Consider the following 19215-nt stretch of genomic DNA (forward strand, 5'->3'; position numbering starts at 1 on the left):
TTCCTTAGGTTTCTTTATTTGTTGTTGCATGACTTTTTTCATTATTGTAAAACTATACATTTTGTACACCTTGTCTGAAACCGCATTTGTATGTATAAACAGTGTATAATGTTATTTATGCTTGTCCATGCTCCCAGTGTGCATTAAAGTGCTAGGGTACTATCAAGCATAGGACAACTGTCTTTTCCCCTTATATTGAAAACATGCTTAAATTGTAGTTGTGGACTAGTTGGTTGGTCATATTTACGATAAACGGCAGTGCACACAAAGAAAGGACACCAACAGGAAAAGTACAACAGAAGCACTGAACTTTAACTGATCTTTATTGGCGACCACATTTGCTTAAAAGCACCTTTATGCGCATGTGTAGATCAGATTGATTAGAGCAAAATTTAAAGACTATCTCAAGAGCAACGAAACCCAGAAGCCAAAATCAATGCAATGCAAACCTAAAAACTTTCTGTTATTTGATGATAGCATGACCGATGGGCAGCTAATGCAGTCTTCCTTCCTTCTGAAAATTTCTGCTGCTTCTTAAAAAATTTCCAAAAAGAAGGACATCTGCATCAGCTGCCCATCGGTCACTCTATCATCAAAAGAAAGGAGGTTTCTAGGTTTTAACACGTGATGTGGTTTGATTTTGTGGTGTTGGTTTAGGTTTCACTATTTTGATTCCTCCTGATCTTGCATTGTGAATTGATTGTGCTTACTGTTGCTCTTGAGATTGTGTTTAGATTTTGCTTTGGTATGCATGCGCATGAAAATGCTCTTTAGCAAATGTGGTTGTCAATAAAGATCGGGTGAAATTCAGTGTTTGTGTCATCCTTTTCGTGTTTGTGTCTTTTCCTGGTGTGCGCTGCTGTTAATCGTAAATCTAAGACATGTTTGTCTGAAGTAAAGAGCTGAATATGAATGACGAATGCATTTTTGACATGCGTGCTCGCTTTATGCATTTCACTTAAAAAGCGACATGTCATTTTTTAAATAACCCTAACTACAAGTGTGCTGCCGTCCGTGTCAGTTGTTCCTCTGTTCCATAACTTAAGTGTTGCTTCATACTGTGTACACTCATGTATAAGTTACATTTTTTTTCATCAAATCTTGCTCCTGTGTGGGTTATACACGTATCGAGCCTAGGGCTACAAATTAACACACTGTAGCGCCGCTGCGACTACAGTGGTGGATAATTAAGAAAAGTAGTTACAAGAATAAACATTTTATTACACTATTCAATGTCTAATCTGGACAAGCGTACGCCATTGGCGTGCTCATTTCATCGGTGTACTTCCAGAGCTGATCGTCTTCTTCCACATGACGTTAGAGTGTTGTGCCGCACGGTACACAACACACTCCACAAGCAGTTCACACAATCCCCAAAAATGCACCGAATCGCCTTCGAGATTTGCGCATAGCAAGCATGCTACTGCATGCCATCTCAAAGGCCATAATTCTGCTACATTCTAGATTTTCCAAATTTGTGCATCTGAATGTGGGAATGTGTATGGTATATACAAAGGTGGCTTATACATGAGTATACACGGTATTTATCATGATCATAAAAAGACTGCTTGTAAGCAATACCAATTTTAATGCCTAAACATTACGACAGTGGTAACTAGCAAGGAGGACTCCATTCAGAAGGAAACTGATGCCTAGCACAAAGAAAGACTCAGCACATCTTACTTGCATTTCTTCTAGACAGACTTTAAAGCTATTTGGTCAGTAGTCACACAGTACTCTTCAATGTCAACTCAAGCATGATGTATTAGCATACATGAACCACCACACAACAAATGAAAGGAGTATTAACCTTGTCATACTGTTCAAGCTTGCAATTGTAATGTATCAGTCAATCCACAGTGAACACAACACAGCTTTGGATTCATGCAAACCAAACAGCAGCACATTTCATGACATTCAACATGTTAATACAAGGCTGAAGTTGAACTCTGCAAGTCATAGAATGCTGAGTACTCAGTAAGATGAGAAGCAGTAGGAAGGAACTCGTAGGTTGCCCCGAAAAGCAATGTAGAAAATGAGACTGAATGTTACTTAGAAAAATGGAAAAGAAAAAAGGCTGGTGGCATATCTTACACATGAGAATGTCGGGATATGATGACACCAGATAGGCTTAGTTCTCAAAGAGCTAGAACATCCAAAGAAGCGCTCCATCTGTCACAGTGGCTCATGTGGCAATAAAACTCTTATGTAAATAGCAGTTTCTTATTTTTTAATATTACACAAGAACATGCTTTAGTTAGTTATAATGATTTTTGCTTGGATGCACAGTTATATTAGGTGCAAATAGTATCAGTGCTACACTAATTGAATGGCCAACAACAAACTCTTCGCCCAGTCTGATAGTTTGGTGTCTGTTCTATTTTTATTGTGATAGGAATTATATGAACAGTCTCGGCTGGTTTTTGGTATTGCCGGAGCCGCCGTCATTCAAGTGTATGTATGTATGTATGTATGTATGTATGTATGTATGTGTGTGTGTGTGTGTATATATATATATATATATATATATATATATATATATATATATATATATCGTACAGAGGGGGGGCTTCTCGTTACTGCACTATCGCAGCAACGATCGGAGCGCGGCTTGTGCCCACACAGCAGATAGGAGATTCTATGGGCTGCGCTCTCAACATGAAGAAACGGTGCCAAAAGTGTACCTGGAGCGGCCGTGTTCTCTTACACCAGTGTTTTGTAAAGTTACTACTGTGGCCGCTCTACAGGAAACTTGGTTACTTAGCAAGTGCATGTTTACTACATTTAATATTGCTCCTAAAATGCTAACCTTGCTTCGTAAAACATTCGAATATGTTGTTATCGCATTCATTGCTTCGCCCTTTTGGCGAAACTGTGACTTTTTTTCCCACCACATTACTATGCATATCATGAGAGAAAACTGTTAATGAATGTAATACAAATAAATAAATGCTTACTACAAAAGTTTTCTTTGAAGAAAGTTAGCTTTATTCGTGCACCCATCTTATAAGTCAAGCCTCACTAAACACCAGCCAACACAAGAATCACACATTGCACCGTCATTCACATGTCAGCACAGCACCCATTAGAAAACTGCATAGACAGTAGCGCCAGAGTTCTCTATAAGAAGTATTGCAACAAATAGCACAGCTTCTACTATACTGGCTGCTTTGAAAGCATACAACAGAAAGCATCAGCATAGTTCTTGAGTTCCACTACATGAAGCAACAGATAATAATTGCATAAAAAAATCTAGAGAGAAAGCAAGAAGAGGAAGGGCAGGGAGGTTAACCAGACGAGTTTTTGGTTACCTATTTGCTTTCTCATTTAGTTACATGATGACACATACTGCTGCTTGAGAATTATAGCCAATGAGTTGGAAAGGTATATCTACTTAAAGCGAATTCTTAGCATCGTGTGGGCTTTAGTATGCGTGCGGTCAAGAGTGCAGAGAAAACTTAGTGTTCGACTTTTTAACAGAGCAGTGTTTTGTGACCAGCCATGGTAACTTGGTGGCTAAAATGTTTTACTGCTAAGCAGAATAAGGCAGAGTCATTTCCTGGCTATGGTGGCAGTATTTCTATGAGAGTGAAGAGCTAAAAACACCCTTGTACTTAGATTCAGGCACCTGTAAAAAAAACCCAGCTGGTAAAAATTGTTACAGAGTGTCCTACAGTGGGATGCTTTATTGTCATATGAAGGTGTTTGCTTGTAAAATCCCAGAATTTAATTTATCACAAAAACTCAAGTCAGCGCCACTACCCTAGCAAGTGCCCCCTTCTCTTTTTGTGGAAAATTTGAAATATGTGTCAATGATTGAGTAACCATTCCCTTTCCCAAAATTTCTTCACAATCCTACAGCAGTGGTTCCTAGGCACCAAACTCCTGACAGTTTTTAGGGATCTGTATGGGCGTCAGCAGGGGGGTGCAAAATGGACACTTACCCCCCTCACCCCCTTAACCATCACTAGCACTTGCCCTCACCCAAGCTTCACAAGTGATTTTCCCCTCCCCCAGCTACAATTCAACAATGGTCTGCACCCGCCAAGAAAAAAATCCTCCCTACGAACATGCATATGTGCACTTAACTACTTTTACAGTGGGGTGCCTCATGGTTAAATACGGAGTTGTCAAAAATTGTTGGTACATTTGAAAAATCTCTTTCTGCCATTGTTATAACACAAGAAATTTCACCCAAGGATTCCCTCCGGTTCAGTAAAACGAGTATGTGCATGCATATTAAATAAAGCATAGAGCTTGATACAATAACACCTAGAGGGGAATCTGGCACTAGTGTCTACGTGGGCTCCTTCAGCAGCACTGGTAACCTCGAGGGAATTATGGGAACTTCGGATCTGCTTCAGATGAATTACGTTCTTGAGATTTGTGACACTCGTTTACTGAGTGTAAAACAAAGTGATATGAAGTTATATATAATTTAAACTTGCTTCATTCTTTTGTACATAAACATTTTTACAAAACATTTCTGTGACCATGAGGTAGAAGTGAAACCTAGTCACATTTAACCACCAGGGTGCGCATTGCTATACCATTGTGTTGCAGATTTGGCATCAAGATATAATGAATTATTTTTTACAACACTTGAAAACAAACATTCTTGTTTTGCCCTCGAAAGTACGCCTTATCTATTTATGAAAATAACAGTACAGTATTAAGTGAGTTACACTTAACGTTTCGTCTGCTGCGATGCCAGGTGTGTCTGTCCTAGTGGTCTGCCCCCAACACGCACCTTTCGTTTCGTTGTAAAGTCGAGCCAGAGGACCGCGACGGTGAGTCTACTTAGGGTTGCCATTGTTTTGCAGCTAATTTAAACGAGTTTTGGCAAGACATGCTTACAAAAAAACATGAAGTCGATGTAATATTCTGTACTGGCATCAGACGCTACATCTATGAGCAGTGGTAAGTGGACGACACTTCGCTTAAATTGTCAAATACGACTTGTAAAGCTCCAAAGCCATGTTTAATCTCAGACTTAGTGATCTTCAGTCTTGAACAACAAAGGCGCTGCTTCAGTGTTTTGCATCGCACCCCACTACCCATGCTGTGAGAATAACAAAACTTAAACTGTAAAAAAAGATTCGTAGACAGTTCACTAGCTGACGCAATTCAATCCGAAGCCTGTACTTCCCATAATTTGCATCAGGGTACACAATCGCAGCACCAGATTCCTCTCTAGGTATCATTGTATGAAACTCTATGAAATAAAGTATTTCATTAGAAGCACAAGTAAGCATTCTTGTCACAAGCTGTAATTTGCCACCTTGACTTCTGCTTCGCTACTAAGCGAACCCCCGCCCCCCCCATTTTTCTCTAAATCTTCTCTGATTATCTTTTGCCACAAAGGGCGAGGAAAAGGGGATTGCTTGGGATTTTATGGTAAGCATAAGGTTTCATGTTTTGCAGCACAAATATTAGTAGAATGACCATGTATTTTGTTGCATGTTATGGACATGAGTATGCAGAAAGTAACATCATCATAAAAATTTTCTTCCTGTGGATAAATTTTTATAACTCTTTGGCAACAAGTTGAAGCATTCTGGTTAAACTAGCACACAACTTTGGACAGAATAGTGAAGTTGATGCAGAAAGATACTGCAAGACTGTCCTGCACAAATCTCTATGCTTGTAAAAACGGCAAGTACTACGCAAAACTATCCAAGGAACATGTTCTACTGATTTGTAACTGGCAACATCTGCCAGAAACTAAATGTTTTAAAAAGTTCATCAGTGATTTTTGTAACTAGCCAATGATACACTTCAGTTTCATGCAAGTAATGTTCACCATTTCAAGTAAATGAACTGAATAACTATATGACATATACTAAAAACGTTCACTACCTGGCTGGCTGCCACTTTCATTCTAGATGTATTTTCTCAGTATACGTCATTATGACCTCTCCTATGACTACTATCAGTTGATAATTGTGCAATATTAGTTACCTGATAAGTTTTAGAAGTACATGAACACCGAAATTTACAAACAAAAGATTCATACATGACTGTGGAACATTTTGCTTATTTCTTGGGAGCCATTCAACGTAAGGGCAATAATTGACAGAATGAAATGCAAGAATGGAAGCCCTTGAAAAACAGTGATCATCTATTTGTTTGCCTGTACTTTGATATTTCCCAGCTCAGCAATTGAACGCTTTTCTTCACCAGTCTTTATAGAGTTGTTTTTGTACTTATTTCTGTGGTTTACAAAGAGATGTGTAATAAAACTGGTAGCATAAGCAGCATCTTTCAAAGGCAGTATGCTTTGCAAGATTCATGTGAATTGCAGAGTAAACTGAATTACTGCGCTAAAAAGCAATGCAAGGAGTACTGCACAATGGGAGAGCATCCCATTTTTTTTAAATCGAAGCTGTCACTAGGGCATTTACACAAACATAATGCAAACACGGTTACAAGGAGAGTCAGTGCTGTTTGATGGTGGAATGTTTTCAATTGAACAAAAATTTACAAATACTACTGAAGTACTCATGTGCACAATGTTTGCAACAATTAACATAGAGCTAAATATTTCAGTATCTTGTAGTGTAGCAGCTTATAAGCACAGAAAAAATAAGATGTTTTACACTGTTTTGCAGTGTACATGCAAATAATTCTTTTGCGATTTCCAAGCACTACAGAAATAGAGCAATACAAACTGGACAATGCAAAAACTATATGCAAGTTAAATTTTGAGGACTTTATAAACTAGGTCAAGACTGACAGTTGTCTGTAGTCGTGCTAGCAATGCTTTGGACATATACAAACAAGCCAAGCCTTAAGTACAATTAAAATTTTTTTGAACATCAAGTTGTGGATTATTTAAAGAAAAAAAATGAAAGAACAGCTAAGCCCTATTTCTAGTTGGTTTCTTTCGCTTGAGCAGGTAGTAGTTGACATATGAGCACTGCCATTCTGTCACAAACGGCACATAAAAGGTTCTTGCATAAATTGGAGATCTCTTGCTGTCTAAAAACTTGACAAAGGTGACAACCTCCCACTCTGGACTGGATGAGTAGTCGGGCTCACGATCAGTCACATCGTGACCATCTGTGTCAACAAGGTAGTCACACAGGTTTGGACTTATATAGCGAGATCGTTCTTCCTTATTGGCATCATTCATATCCGTTGGTATGATGCGTGTTGCATTAGTACTAGATGGGTAGGGCTTAGGAAGCTGCCCTCGAAACTCTGACTCGATGAAGGAGAGTTCCCAGTTTTTAGGCAAAAAGAAAGATGAGGGAAATCGATACCATTCTTTCCCCACACAAAGTGTTGATGGGGAAATGTCATCCTGGTTGTCAGCACCAATGCTTGCAAGTGGCCCAAGCTCCATATATATCTCCATGGGTGCTCTGAAATGAGTATCAGATTGCAAAAAATTAGGAAACAGTTTTACACCAATGCTCGAAAATAGTTAAAAAGTTGCATTCCAAAGCAAGAAGAAAAACTCACAGTGCACATCACTTTCTGACAATGCCTTGCACATTAAGAAGCAATGCCCCGAGAATTTCCTACCAGAGGAGTAGGCAAAAAAAATAATTTTTTGAAAGCTTTCCATCATTTTGTTTCATTCAAGATGACAGAGTGCTGCATATTCATTGTCAAGGAAGGGTGCACAAATTAGTAAGGGCATCTGTGTAGTACATAGTAGGTGGTTGCAAGCATGTGTGTTCAGATATGATCATGATGAGGTAAAGTGGGGCTTCCCACAATTTGTTAAGTAGTTGCTTTTCGTTTTCATGGCTCTGCAGTGTGAGTGCAACCAAAGCCGTTAAATAGCCCTTACTGTTCTGGCCGCTAGATGACATCAGAAATCTTGGCTCTCAAGTGCCAATTAGGAAGTGCGTTGCTGCTGCAGTTTTAAAATCAGTTTATTATTAGAGGAAATTGAATATTGCATTGTCATGCTATTAGAAAATGAGCTTTGCTGCTGACTTACACCCCATGGGCACTTTCGGTTTAGCCCAATTAACATCGAAATTCTTGCTTGATTTTTATTTATGAGCATGAGCTCTGGAAGGAGCTTCACCAAAATCAATTTAACCAATATTAGACTGGCTTAAGCATCTCGTGGGAACGGGGCAATTAAGGCTACCTTTTAACTAGTGCTTACTAGTGGTATTCTTGCAACGCTTTCTACATGCCACAAGCGCAGCTGTAGTATAGAATTTATGGCATCTACATCTTCTCTATGTGGGTGTTCTGTTTACACGACAAGAATTGTGACATTGCTAGTGCATCATTTCCCATTGATTGATATGTGGGTTTTAACGTCCCAAAACCACCATATGATTATGAGAGACGCTGTAGTGGAGGGCTCCGGAAATTTCGACCACCAGGGGTTCTTTAACGTGCACCCAAATCTGAGCACACGGGCCTACAACATTTCCGCCTCCATCGGAAATGCAGCCGCCGCCGCCGGGATTCGAACCCGCGACCTGCGGGTCAGCAGCAGAGTACCTAAGCTGGGAAATGGTGCACCCCGGCGGGGCTGCACCATTTCCCAGCTTTCATAGGTGCCTGAACACTAAAAGCCCTGACCATGTTAGCATTTCTTTTTAAGACTCAGTGAATACATATTTTTTAATGCTTTCACAGTGCATTCATGTAAACAATGCCTAAGAAAGTAAATGCATTGTTTACATGAATTTGGAACAATTTGGTTTCAGGCCCCACTGGGGGAAAGTTTTTTTTTTTTAATTTTAACCATTTAAAATATATATGTCATAACATATGGCAGTTAAAAGCTATAAATTATGTCTCCTATGCTTTCCCTGGCACAATTGTCAGTTCGATTCACTTGGTCGTGTATTAACTAAGAAACGAGCCCCTTGAACTTTTCTCCTTCTTTTGCACAATACATGGTCTTTTGAGACTATAGTGTTGTTATCAGTAAATGTTCCAGTCATTCTGATGCGAGTTAATTTAGCAGTGACAAATATTCTAAAGAAAAACTAAAAATTAATGGCTTATTGCACAATGCAGACATTGTTACCATTAAAATTCTACTACTGCTATTTGAAGAAAAAACGTAATGTCTGAGCATTCACTAACAGCGCACAGTGAGTGGATGTAGTGAATAAATAATTTGAAAGATAACCACTTGGGCCAAGTCGAACCTGAAATTTCGATAGAGGGCCACCGTCCTGGAAACAGACAGCAACGTGGTAGCAGTCACAAATATGAGCCAGACATGCTGGGCCAGAACAGATGTGACGCGGTGTGCAATGCCTGTCAGTGCGCGCGAACAGTGGCTGGTCAAAGACTCGAGCACACTGACACAGATAGCCGCACACAGGCAGATGAGTGGGTACACGGGGAACAGGAAGCGCTCCTCCTTGTGTGCTTGGCTGAAGAAAATCGCGCACCATAGATAGAGTGGCGCCAACTCCAGCAGGTAATCCTGTTTCGAAACACCTTGTTTCGTCAACTTGGCCCGCAACAACACTGCCGGACCGGAGGCCAGAGCGGCGGCAAAGGCGAAGTTAAAGTTGAGCAGGCCGTTCTTAAAGTAGAACGACCACGGCTCGACCCCGTACAAGTTGGCGCCGTGCTTGCTGAAAACGTTGTACATAACAATGTTGAGTGGCGCCAGCACAGTGCGGCCGTAGTAGTGCGAGTCGATGGCCATCAGCACAGGCAGAATGAAAGCGAGCGAACTCACGCAGGAAATCAAAATCGGGTGAAGCTTGCGCTTGACGAAAGCTATGTCGTAAGCAGCCGGCAAGCTAAGCGCTGCCGAAAACGGCCATCCCACAAGAGCGCCTACGGCAGTGGCGAACACTGTTACACGGTGGTCGCCAAGGAACCATCCTCCAAACGCAACCATCGTGCAATACATGGAAAATGAGCTCGGCAGGTACGCGGTGCAAGAGACAAACATGCCGGTACTGAATAGAAGCAGGACTAGCGTCGAGCGCGCAACTACCGGTCCGAACCGCTTGAGCACACCTTTATAGAAATAGACTTCGCAGAGGGCACAGACAAAGCCTAAGATGCAGCGCATGAAGTAAAACACGAGAACTCGGTTTGACTGAAGCAGGTTGCTGTAGACAAGGCCCGGAAGCGCGTGGATCCACAGGTACGCATACGATCGGATAGCGTACTGAGGAGAATATTCCCAGGTTTGAAGACCCTTGCCATACATCAGGTAGTGCGTAGGTTCCCAATAGTTGAAGGTCTCGTCACAATCAGCGATGTTGTTCCACACTGCTGCACACAGTCGAGCGGACAAAATTGCCTTGAAAGCAGTGTAGGGGAGAGGTGCCCATGGACCAAGTTCATTATCATTTGCGGGTGGTGGCCTGGGCTTGGTTACTAGCTGAGGCTTTCTGGGGTGGTCTCTCAGTTCTTTGCGACGCTGGCGCACCATCGCTATAATCGATGACTGCGAGCTTGTTCAGCTCGCTTACTCCACTTCACAAGACATCGCGTTGGCACTCAACCACGAGCAGACGGCGAAGATGGCGATGTCAATACTGCACGCTAAAAAAAGACCACAAAGATAATTTTACTCTAATTTATTGTAAAGCGTTTATAATAAGTTTAATGATGCGTCAATTTAATAAAGCGTTTATAACGCATGCTTGAGCTCTGTAAATGTATTTACTGCTTTTTGCTTCTCAAGGTCAAACTGTATGTTTAATTTCGCTGTTGCCATGCGCCTTGGTTGTTTACAATAGTTTGGTAATTGCACGACTTAAAGACCGCAATCAAGTTTGATACCTGCATTTACCTAAAAAAAAACGTAAAGCACTCACTACCGTTTTGCTTCTTTAAGCGTAACTAGGGTTCCTAGCGTAACTATAATACGAAGTAGTCGACGAAATTGTCATCTGCGCAGCCAACGGCGACGAGAGTAGTGGCATATTTTCCGTTCGTGCACCGCTGCTACAGTTCCGCTGCTGCGACGCTTGCCAAGTGAAAACAGCTGACAACGGCCGATCCTTTTATTTCAGAATAGCCCAGGTGTTGTTTGCTCGCGGGGGTGGTGGTGGTAGTGGTTAGAAGATAAGAAAAGGCACCGAATTTCTGCAACCCGGTCGGGAGCACGGCGCAGTGCCTGCTCGCGGGGGTCAAGTTTGTTTGCCGCAGTTGCTGGCGCTCTGTCGGTTACCAGGAGCACGGGGTGATATAGTGCAGCGCAGTTGACCCGAAACAAGACGCCATTGTTGCAATCCCGATGAAAACAGTGATCAGCTGTCGTCCAGAAGTAATGATCGCTGGCCTTAGGTCAAAATTTCAAAGTTTTGGCCTCACGACTAGTTCTGGAAGTTCCAAAAGCCTGAAGAAGAGTAAAAAAATAGAGGAACAGCCTAAAAGACTCGCGGAAAGAGTTTTCGCTTAGGCTTGGTTTCGTTTCGAACGTTCGCACTTGTGACGCGACAGCATTTGTGTTCCAGCATTTTGACCGTGCACTTGCCAACTCAGTGGGACAATGAAGCTTTTAGAAAGCAGCCGCTTCGAGGCCATCAACTCAGCGCTGTGCTTCGAGACTGGCGATTGCAAGATTGTTGGCAGGTATGTGCAGAGCTCCATGCAGGAACATCCGATAAACGGTTTGGCTAGGGTTACGTCCAGACGTAACTGTAAGCACCGCAATCGTTACGCCTAGACGTAACTATAGCCAGCGCTATTGTTGCATCCAGCCGTAATTATAGCCAACAGTGGTGCTACGTCTAGACATGACTACAGCCACTGCTTGCGTTACGTCCACGGTACCCACCATAGTACTACGGTGACAATTGCATCTGCTACGGTAACGTTTGGCACTGCCGCTCGCTGAATTAAGCGGTCAGACGTAACTATAGCCAGCGCTATTGTTACGTCTAGCCGTAACTAGAGCCAACGGTAGCGCTACGTCTAGACATAACCATAGCCACAGCTTGCGTTACGTCCACGGTACCACGGTGACGTTTGCATCTGCTAGAGTTTCATAGAACTTCAACTAATTACAGAGAAGTGTTTCTCTGTAAACAAAAACGATCGCGCACAGTGAGAAATATGTCACTGAGGGCCAGTACCCCATTGATTGGCAGACTGCGCTTCTCACTTGCGTAATAGAAACGTTAGGCCGGCTTCGTACTTGTGATGCCAAGGTTGAACTGACCTTAACAGGCGTTAGTTCAACCTTGGCATCACAAGGATTTTGAAATTGCCAACATTTCACGAGATTGTTTATAACGGATAGATGGTGTGGGAAACTGTGGGCGCAAGTTAGCCAGATGAGGACAGAGGACGTTCGAGGACAACAAGAGACTTTTATATACACGAAGACAGACAAGGGGATACACACAACATAAACTCGCACATATATACACGCGTTCACTGTCCTACGCGGAAAGGAAGTTAATGTTTTTGTTCGTCCACTCACGTTCTACTCTTGGAGCGTAAACGTTGCGCTTGACCTTGAGCTCTCTCGGAGTCAGGAGGCGGTGTGCCTTGTGCTTGCGGATTTCGTACCAAGGCGGGGCCCGGCCTAGAAGATAACCGCCAGGGGCATCCCAGTACGGTGGTCAACGCCTGGGCTTGCCTGTACACCACCGAGAACAGCGTACCGCCCGTCTGCCGCGAACAGACCTGGGACAGGGTCTCGCTCCGAGACCAGAACAGCGGCTGGCCGTGACGAACGTTGCTTCAGACCAACCTGGGGTGAGGTGGGGCGATGCCCAGTCCAGGACGAACCCGAGGACTTCAACGCCGAGACGAGGCCCGGACACGGAGGGTCAGAACGAGCAGTCGGGGCGTGGCCCGAACTTGTCCTTGCGCTCTGCTCTCTGGGGTCAGCCGAGCTGTCCCCGTGGCTCGGGAGGTTTTCATGAGGTACGCGCACGAGCACGCGCATAGGCGAGCTTTATCGTTTCACCGCTATCACCATCATGGTGATTCCCGAGCACCCTGAAATACTAAATCGGCCCCGCACACCGATCACAAATAAATCGGCCCCGCACACCGATTTTCTACGTCAAAGCATGACGCACACTCTCCAGGGCACCGTTTTTCACCACAGATGGAGAAGGCCACAGAACACCTGCATACTACCATTTGATAAGGCTGTACCCGTTGCATTGGGCAGCGGCTTACGCTGCTTAGCCGGAATACATTAAATAATAGTACTAGCACTGCGCAGTGAAGGATTAAATTTCACTCAGGCCTTCATTGTAACCACCAATCAATTGACCTCGTCCTGGTTATTCTACCATTTTAAAACTATTTCGCCTGCACTGCCCTAAACCCTGCAGTGCTTTAACAAAATTTCCACCATTATCTAGGACTACAGGTAAATCCCTTTACAGAACAGTATCGTGTCTTTCAGCATCAGCTGTTTCCTCCTTCTCGTCTCCACATCTGCACTACACAATGTGCTTATCCCTTCGTATTCAGCTTGGTAAATCTTGGTCCACAATACTCCCATCTTGGCTTAATACAGCAGAGAACCACCCCAAGAATTATCGTTAATCTTGCTTGAACCTCTGATCTCATGCACAAGACCGCATAGCCAAATGTTAGACGAGGAACCATGACCCCTTTCCAAATCGCTCTCACAACATATTGTACTTATAGTGATTCCACAGTGCCCTATTTTTCCCTGCCCAGCTGCAAACCAGAACTTTTCTACTGGTTAACCTCCCTGCCCCTCACTTTGTCTGTCTTTCTTTCTCATATATATATATATATATACATATATATATATATATATATATATATATATATATATATATATATATATATATATGGGTTATAACACTATGTTCACGTGAAAAAAATATCTTCATGAAGACAAACTGGCCCATTGAAATATATATATATATGGAAAGAAGTGTATACTTAAGGGCTTGTTTTATTCGTGTTTGACACAATATTAATGAGATCTAGCAAACAGTAATGCCAAGGAAAGTATAGGGGAAGTTATTAGCCCAAATTGTAATGTAAATGTGAAGAAAGAAAAGTGGGTAAAAAGATAACTTGCGTGGGCACGAACCGAACCTTGAATACATATATATATTCAAGGTTCAGTTCGTTCCCTACTAGATCATCTGCATGCATAAATGCTGATAATGAGTCTTTAATGCGTTTTTCTTGCTTGAAAAAAAGAGACCCTGAAGCCAAGCCCACCCCCTCTAATTCGGGCTCTGTTCATGTCCAGCCGTAACGATGAACGATGATCAGCTGGTAAAGTTACGTCTGTCGTGTGGTTCACGATATGCACTTGAGTTTGATATTAATTTGGCAGTCTCGAAGGTTTGCTCGTGTGTCACTGGGATTTGCGGTGCGCTTTCGTCACTAACACTCACTATTTTCCTACAGCAAAACTGTATGGCGCTTTCGCAACGCGTTTTTTGCACGCCTGTTGGGCGACGGAGGCTATTTTCTTTAAGAAAAAGAAATATTCTAGCAGTGCCCTTAGAACATTAATGCTGCAATGTTTTAAAGAATACTTGTGTAAAAAAAAATATTGCAGAGGGGCTTGAACCAATGACCCCACCTTCATCTATGTGCTGCCCTAGCCTATTGTGCCACAACTGCCTTTTTATTTTTCTTTAACTGCGCCACAACTGCCGATCGATCTGGAGGGTCTAACAAACCCGTCTTGTGTAGTCATGCTGGACGTTAACTTTAACATTTTTTATTTTTACGTCTGGGCGTAACTTTAACAACTTCTATTGTTACGTTTAGACGTAGCTTTTGCGAAAGGTGAAAGTTACGTGCCAGCCGCCGTAACGATAATAAGCTGCTAAAGTTACGTCCGTTGTGTGGTTCTTGAGTTTGATAATCACTTGGCAGTCTCGGAGGTTTGCTCGTGTGTAACTGGGATTTTTTCGCTTTTTAGTGCGCTTTAGTCGCTAACACTCACTATTTTGCTACAGCAAAGCTGTACGGCGCTGCAGCAACGCAGTTTTACGTGCCTGCTGGGGCCACGAAGGCTATTTTCTTTAAGAAAAAAATAAATATATATATTGTAACAAGTGTGTTCTTCGGAGGAGTCTCAGCAAAAAACTCGCCAGGGCAAGCAAGACAGCTGCAGCACAGAAAACAGGAGGCCGAGAGCGCCACGCACGAACATTGTCGTCTTTTCTCTCACTGGCACAGAGCTAGCATTGATGTGCACCGGTACAATTTCCTCCCCGCACAAAGAGGAACCATCCTGGCGACCGACGGCAACTTAAGGAAAAGACGCGATAGGTGGGTCGTAGCAGGGTTTAAGTCGCGTGACGTGAACTGTTTCGCGGCCTCGGCAGCGATGATTGGGCGATGGGTCGACTGGCTTGACGACGTAGTTTATGGGAGATGTCTGCTCCAGTATGCGGTAAGGGCCTAGGTACCGTGACAAAAGCTTGGTGGAAAGTCTGGGAGTTGTGAACAGGACCCAAAGCCAAACCAGCTTTCCCGGGGAGTAATGCACATCAGACGCAGAGGTGTCATGACGGAATTTTCGGCGCAACTGATCTTGCGTGGTGTACGAGCAAGCCAGTTTTGCGGCATTCTTCAGCGTAAGCAACAGCTTGAGAAATGGGTTTGCCTTGCAGGGGCGCCTGCGCAAGTAGGCGTTTGGTGTGTAGCGACACCACGGACCCGAGCTAACGGGGGAGTTTTGACTCCCTTCCACGCCTAGCCGTGCGTGGCCTTGCCGTGTCCGGGGAAAAGGGGATCCTGGGGGTTGAGCCGACGCTGGGTGATTGGACCTTTAAGGCCCCCCTGCAGAGGCAACACACCCCTTTGGCCCCGGCTTCACGTAGACGGCACCCCTGGGCTGACCCACCCAGGGGAAATCGGCAGTCGCCTTTTCCTATCTCTCTCTCCCTTCATCTTCGTCTTTCTTACTTTTTTAGCTTTCCTGTCTACTTCTCTCTTCTGCTTACTTCCAATTTTCTCGGCGGCAAGGGTTAACCCTGTGCAAATAGCCTACCTTGGCCTAGGCGCATTGGGTTATAGCAGGGTTGTACGGCTGACGTCTGCAAGCTTTTAGCATCCGCAAACTTGCAGCGTCCCCTCGTTGGGCTCCGTGGTGGGTGGCCGCAAACGGTGCTGAACAACATACAATTAGCATGCAGAAAGCATTCCCTTTACTTAGTGATCGTGCCTCCTCAAAGCGGGTACGCACCGAAGACATCAATTTTTTCATCCGGCCAACACAAATGTTTTCTCGTTTCCACGTTATACACTGCGAAAAAACTAACAAGCAAGCCAGAACTGTATCCCCCTTCATAGTGGCTAGATGCTTAACCGAAACTCTCGGTGCTGGGTACAAGGTTACCAAAATGGCCAGCGGAGATCTACTCCTTGAGATACGTGACAAAGACCAATTCGATAAACTGAACACCCTCACAACGTTTGGAGACACACCCATCAGTATTACGCCACACAGGTCCATGAACTCATCTCGCGGGGTCGTATCGGACGCAGATTTGCTTGACCTGACCGAAGCTGAACTTCTGGAAGGATGGAAGAGCCAGAATGTGACAAACGTACAGCGTATTAAGATAAGAAGAGATCAAAAAGAAATACCAACCAAACACTTAGTACTGACCTTTGCTTCGAGCGATTTGCTGCAAACCATTCAGACTGGGTATACAAAGACATCCGTGAGGCCATATATTCCCAACCCCCGCCGTTGCTTCCAATGTCAGAGATATGGCCACGGCTCGCAAAGCTGTCGTGGCCGGAAAACTTGTGCTCTATGTGGAGTTGTGGGCCATGCCTCCGACAACTGCGAAGCACCTGCACACTGTGTGAACTGTGGTGGTAATCATGCCGCGTACTCGCGTTCCTGTTCTTTCTGGAAAAAAGAAAAAGAGATCATCACTTTAAAGATAAAAGAAAACATTGCATTTAAAGAAGCAAGAAAAAGAGTCTCGCCATTTTATGGCCCCACATATGCTGATGCGGCGCGCCAGGTGTCGCACACGCCCTCGCCACTCCTTCGGCCTGCGCAGAGCGAGCCATTGGCTGTGGCGCCTGCCCCCAAGGCGGCAGTAGCTGAGTCTACTCCGCCTACTATTGAACAGAGACCAGAGACTCCAGGGTCCTCGGGTATCAAGGCCTCCCCTCGCCAGGCGAGGCCCAAGCTTCGAAAAACCAGCTCGCATGAGCGGGCATCCAGTGCCTCCGAGGAGGCAATGGATACGGCGGCACCCCTTGTGCCAAAAGAACGGCGCGGCTCTCTGGAGCGCGCCAAGAGAACTAAAAAGCTCATAACAGGGCCTGATAATAGCCCTGTTATTTGAGCTCGACCTTTCAGCTTAAACAAGTCACTCCCTTAACGTACACACAGCACTACTTTACTTCCAATATGGAAACACAAATTATACATTGGAACGTCAGAGGACTGCTTAAGAACCTCGATGACGTCCAAGAGCTTTTATACAAACACTCACCTCAAGTGCTGTGTGTACAGGAAACACTCCTAAAATCCTCCAACACAAATTTTTTACGTGCTTACGTCATATACCGAAAGGACCGAGATGATGCTGTTGCGTCGTCCAGTGGCGTAGCCATTATTATTAACAAGGAGTAGCGTGTACACATTTACCACTCCAGACATCCCTTGAGGCGGTGGCTGTTCGAGCGGTAATTTTAAACAAACTCGTCACCATCTGCTCTTTGTATGTACCTCCCCACCACCGTCTTGAAAGACGTGAATTTTAGTCTTTAATAGACGAACTGCCTGAACCCTATTTGCTTCTTGGGGACCTAAATGCACATAGTGGACTGTGGGGCGATTCTCGCTGTGATGCACGAGGTCGTCTCATTGAACAATTTCTCTTCTCTTCCGGTGCCTGTTTGTTGAATAGGAAAGAGCCAACATACTATAACGTTGCCAACAAAACTTACTCGTCTATAGACCTCAGCATCGTATCACCTTCACTCCTACCGCTACTGAAATGGAAAATCATAAATAATCTATATGGAAGTGACCATTTTTCTGTAGTGTTGAGTTCACAAACAACATATGAATGTTCTCTACATGTTCCCAAACGGCTGATAAACAAAGCAGACTGGGAACAGTTCCACAACACTACACGTTTGAGTTGGACAGACATATGTAGGTTAAACATAGATGAAGCTGTGCAGTACTTCACAGCTTTTCTAACTGATGCAGCAGCCAGGTGCATACCGCAAACATCTGGAATGCCCGGCAAACAACACGTCCCATGGTGGAACACAGAGTGTCGTAATGCGCGAAAGGAACAGAACAGGGCATGGAGGTTGCTTCGTAACTCACCAACAGCCGAAAATCTTGACATCTTCAAGAAAATAAAGTCTCAAGGAAGGAGAACGCGTCGGCAGGCCAGAAGATAAAGTTGGCACAAGTTTTTATCAGAGATAAATTCATATACACAAGAGGCCAAAGTCTGGAACATGGTTCGAAGGGTAGCAGGAAGAAAAGTACACTCACTCCCACTCGTAAACACGCAAGGTGATAATTTGGAAGATCAGGCAAACTTCCTCGGGGCACATTTTGAACGGGTATCCAGCTCGTCCCACTATACTGACACTTTCCAAAAATACAGAAAAAGAATAGAAAAGCAGAAACTCGAACACAAATCCACTAGATACGAGGCATATAACCAAGCTTTCAGTCTAGCGGAGCTCCGAACATCTCTAAACTCCTGCAGTACTTCTGCCCCAGGTTCTGACCGTGTGGTGTATGAAATGTTAAAAAACCTACCAGCCGAAACATGAAAAACCTTACTTTGTACAATGCTATCTGGTTTTCTGGCACTATCCCTACCTCCTGGAAAGAGGCTATTATTATTCCCATTTTGAAAGAGGGCAAGGACCCTTCTTTAGCTTCAAGTTATAGGCCTATTGCACTTACAAGCTGCTTGTGCAAAGTATTCGAAAAAATGATAAACTGCCGACTTATATCCTTGAAACAAACAATTTGCTCGACCCATTTCACTGCGGGTTTCGAGAAAGTAGATTCATTACAGACCACCTTGTTTGTATCGAGGCACAGATCAGAGACGCCTTCGTCCATAAACAATATTTTCTCTCTGTGTTCCTCGATATCGAAAAGGCTTATGATACAACATGGCGTTTCGGAATTCTAAGAGACCTGTCCCACCTTGGTGTGTGCGGAAGAATGTTTCATATAATCGAAAGTTACCTGTCAAACCGGACATTCCGTGTCCGTCTGGGCAGTGTGCTCTCCCAAACATTTGTCCAGGAAACAGGCGTGCCACAAGGTGGTGTGCT

At 43.8% G+C, this 19215-nt stretch overlaps 2 protein-coding genes across 3 annotated transcripts in view; one reads left to right on the plus strand and one right to left on the minus strand.

Moving 5' to 3' along the window:
- Nucleotides 1-1200: 1200 nt before the first annotated feature.
- Alg9 (alpha-1,2-mannosyltransferase Alg9) lies at nt 1201-10496 on the minus strand. The gene is made up of 2 exons (XM_037428530.2): nt 9135-10496; nt 1201-7367 (listed from the first exon to the last, which is right to left on the minus strand). Exons 1-2 carry the CDS (start codon nt 10385-10387, stop codon nt 6860-6862), a joined length of 1761 nt encoding a protein of 586 aa, XP_037284427.2. The 5' UTR covers nt 10388-10496; the 3' UTR covers nt 1201-6859.
- A 283-nt stretch (nt 10497-10779) lies between these two features.
- Nucleotides 10780-19215, plus strand: part of Maf1 (repressor of RNA polymerase III transcription Maf1) — a 70617-nt gene continuing 62181 nt past the window's right edge. The window contains exon 1 of one of the 2 annotated variants that reach the window (XM_037428525.2): nt 10780-11535. In XM_037428525.2, coding sequence (XP_037284422.2) covers nt 11453-11535 — 83 coding nt within the window. In that variant the 5' untranslated portion in view covers nt 10780-11452. The remainder of the gene's footprint in view (nt 11536-19215) is intronic. The other variant, XM_037428526.2, reaches the window with a different exon arrangement.

This window comes from Rhipicephalus microplus, chromosome X (genome assembly GCF_043290135.1).
Source record: "Rhipicephalus microplus isolate Deutch F79 chromosome X, USDA_Rmic, whole genome shotgun sequence".
NCBI classification, from domain to species: domain Eukaryota; kingdom Metazoa; phylum Arthropoda; class Arachnida; order Ixodida; family Ixodidae; genus Rhipicephalus; species Rhipicephalus microplus.

Bases quoted from the DNA above. Each gene is read 5' to 3' on its own strand.
- Alg9 (XM_037428530.2), bottom strand. From the start codon at position 10,387: ATGGTGCGCCAGCGTCGCAAAGAACTGAGAGACCACCCCAGAAAGCCT. The intron at 7,368-9,134 runs GTTCGACTTGGC...TACTCATTTCAG, and splicing joins GCCCTCTATCGAAATTTCAG to AGCACCCATGGAGATATATA.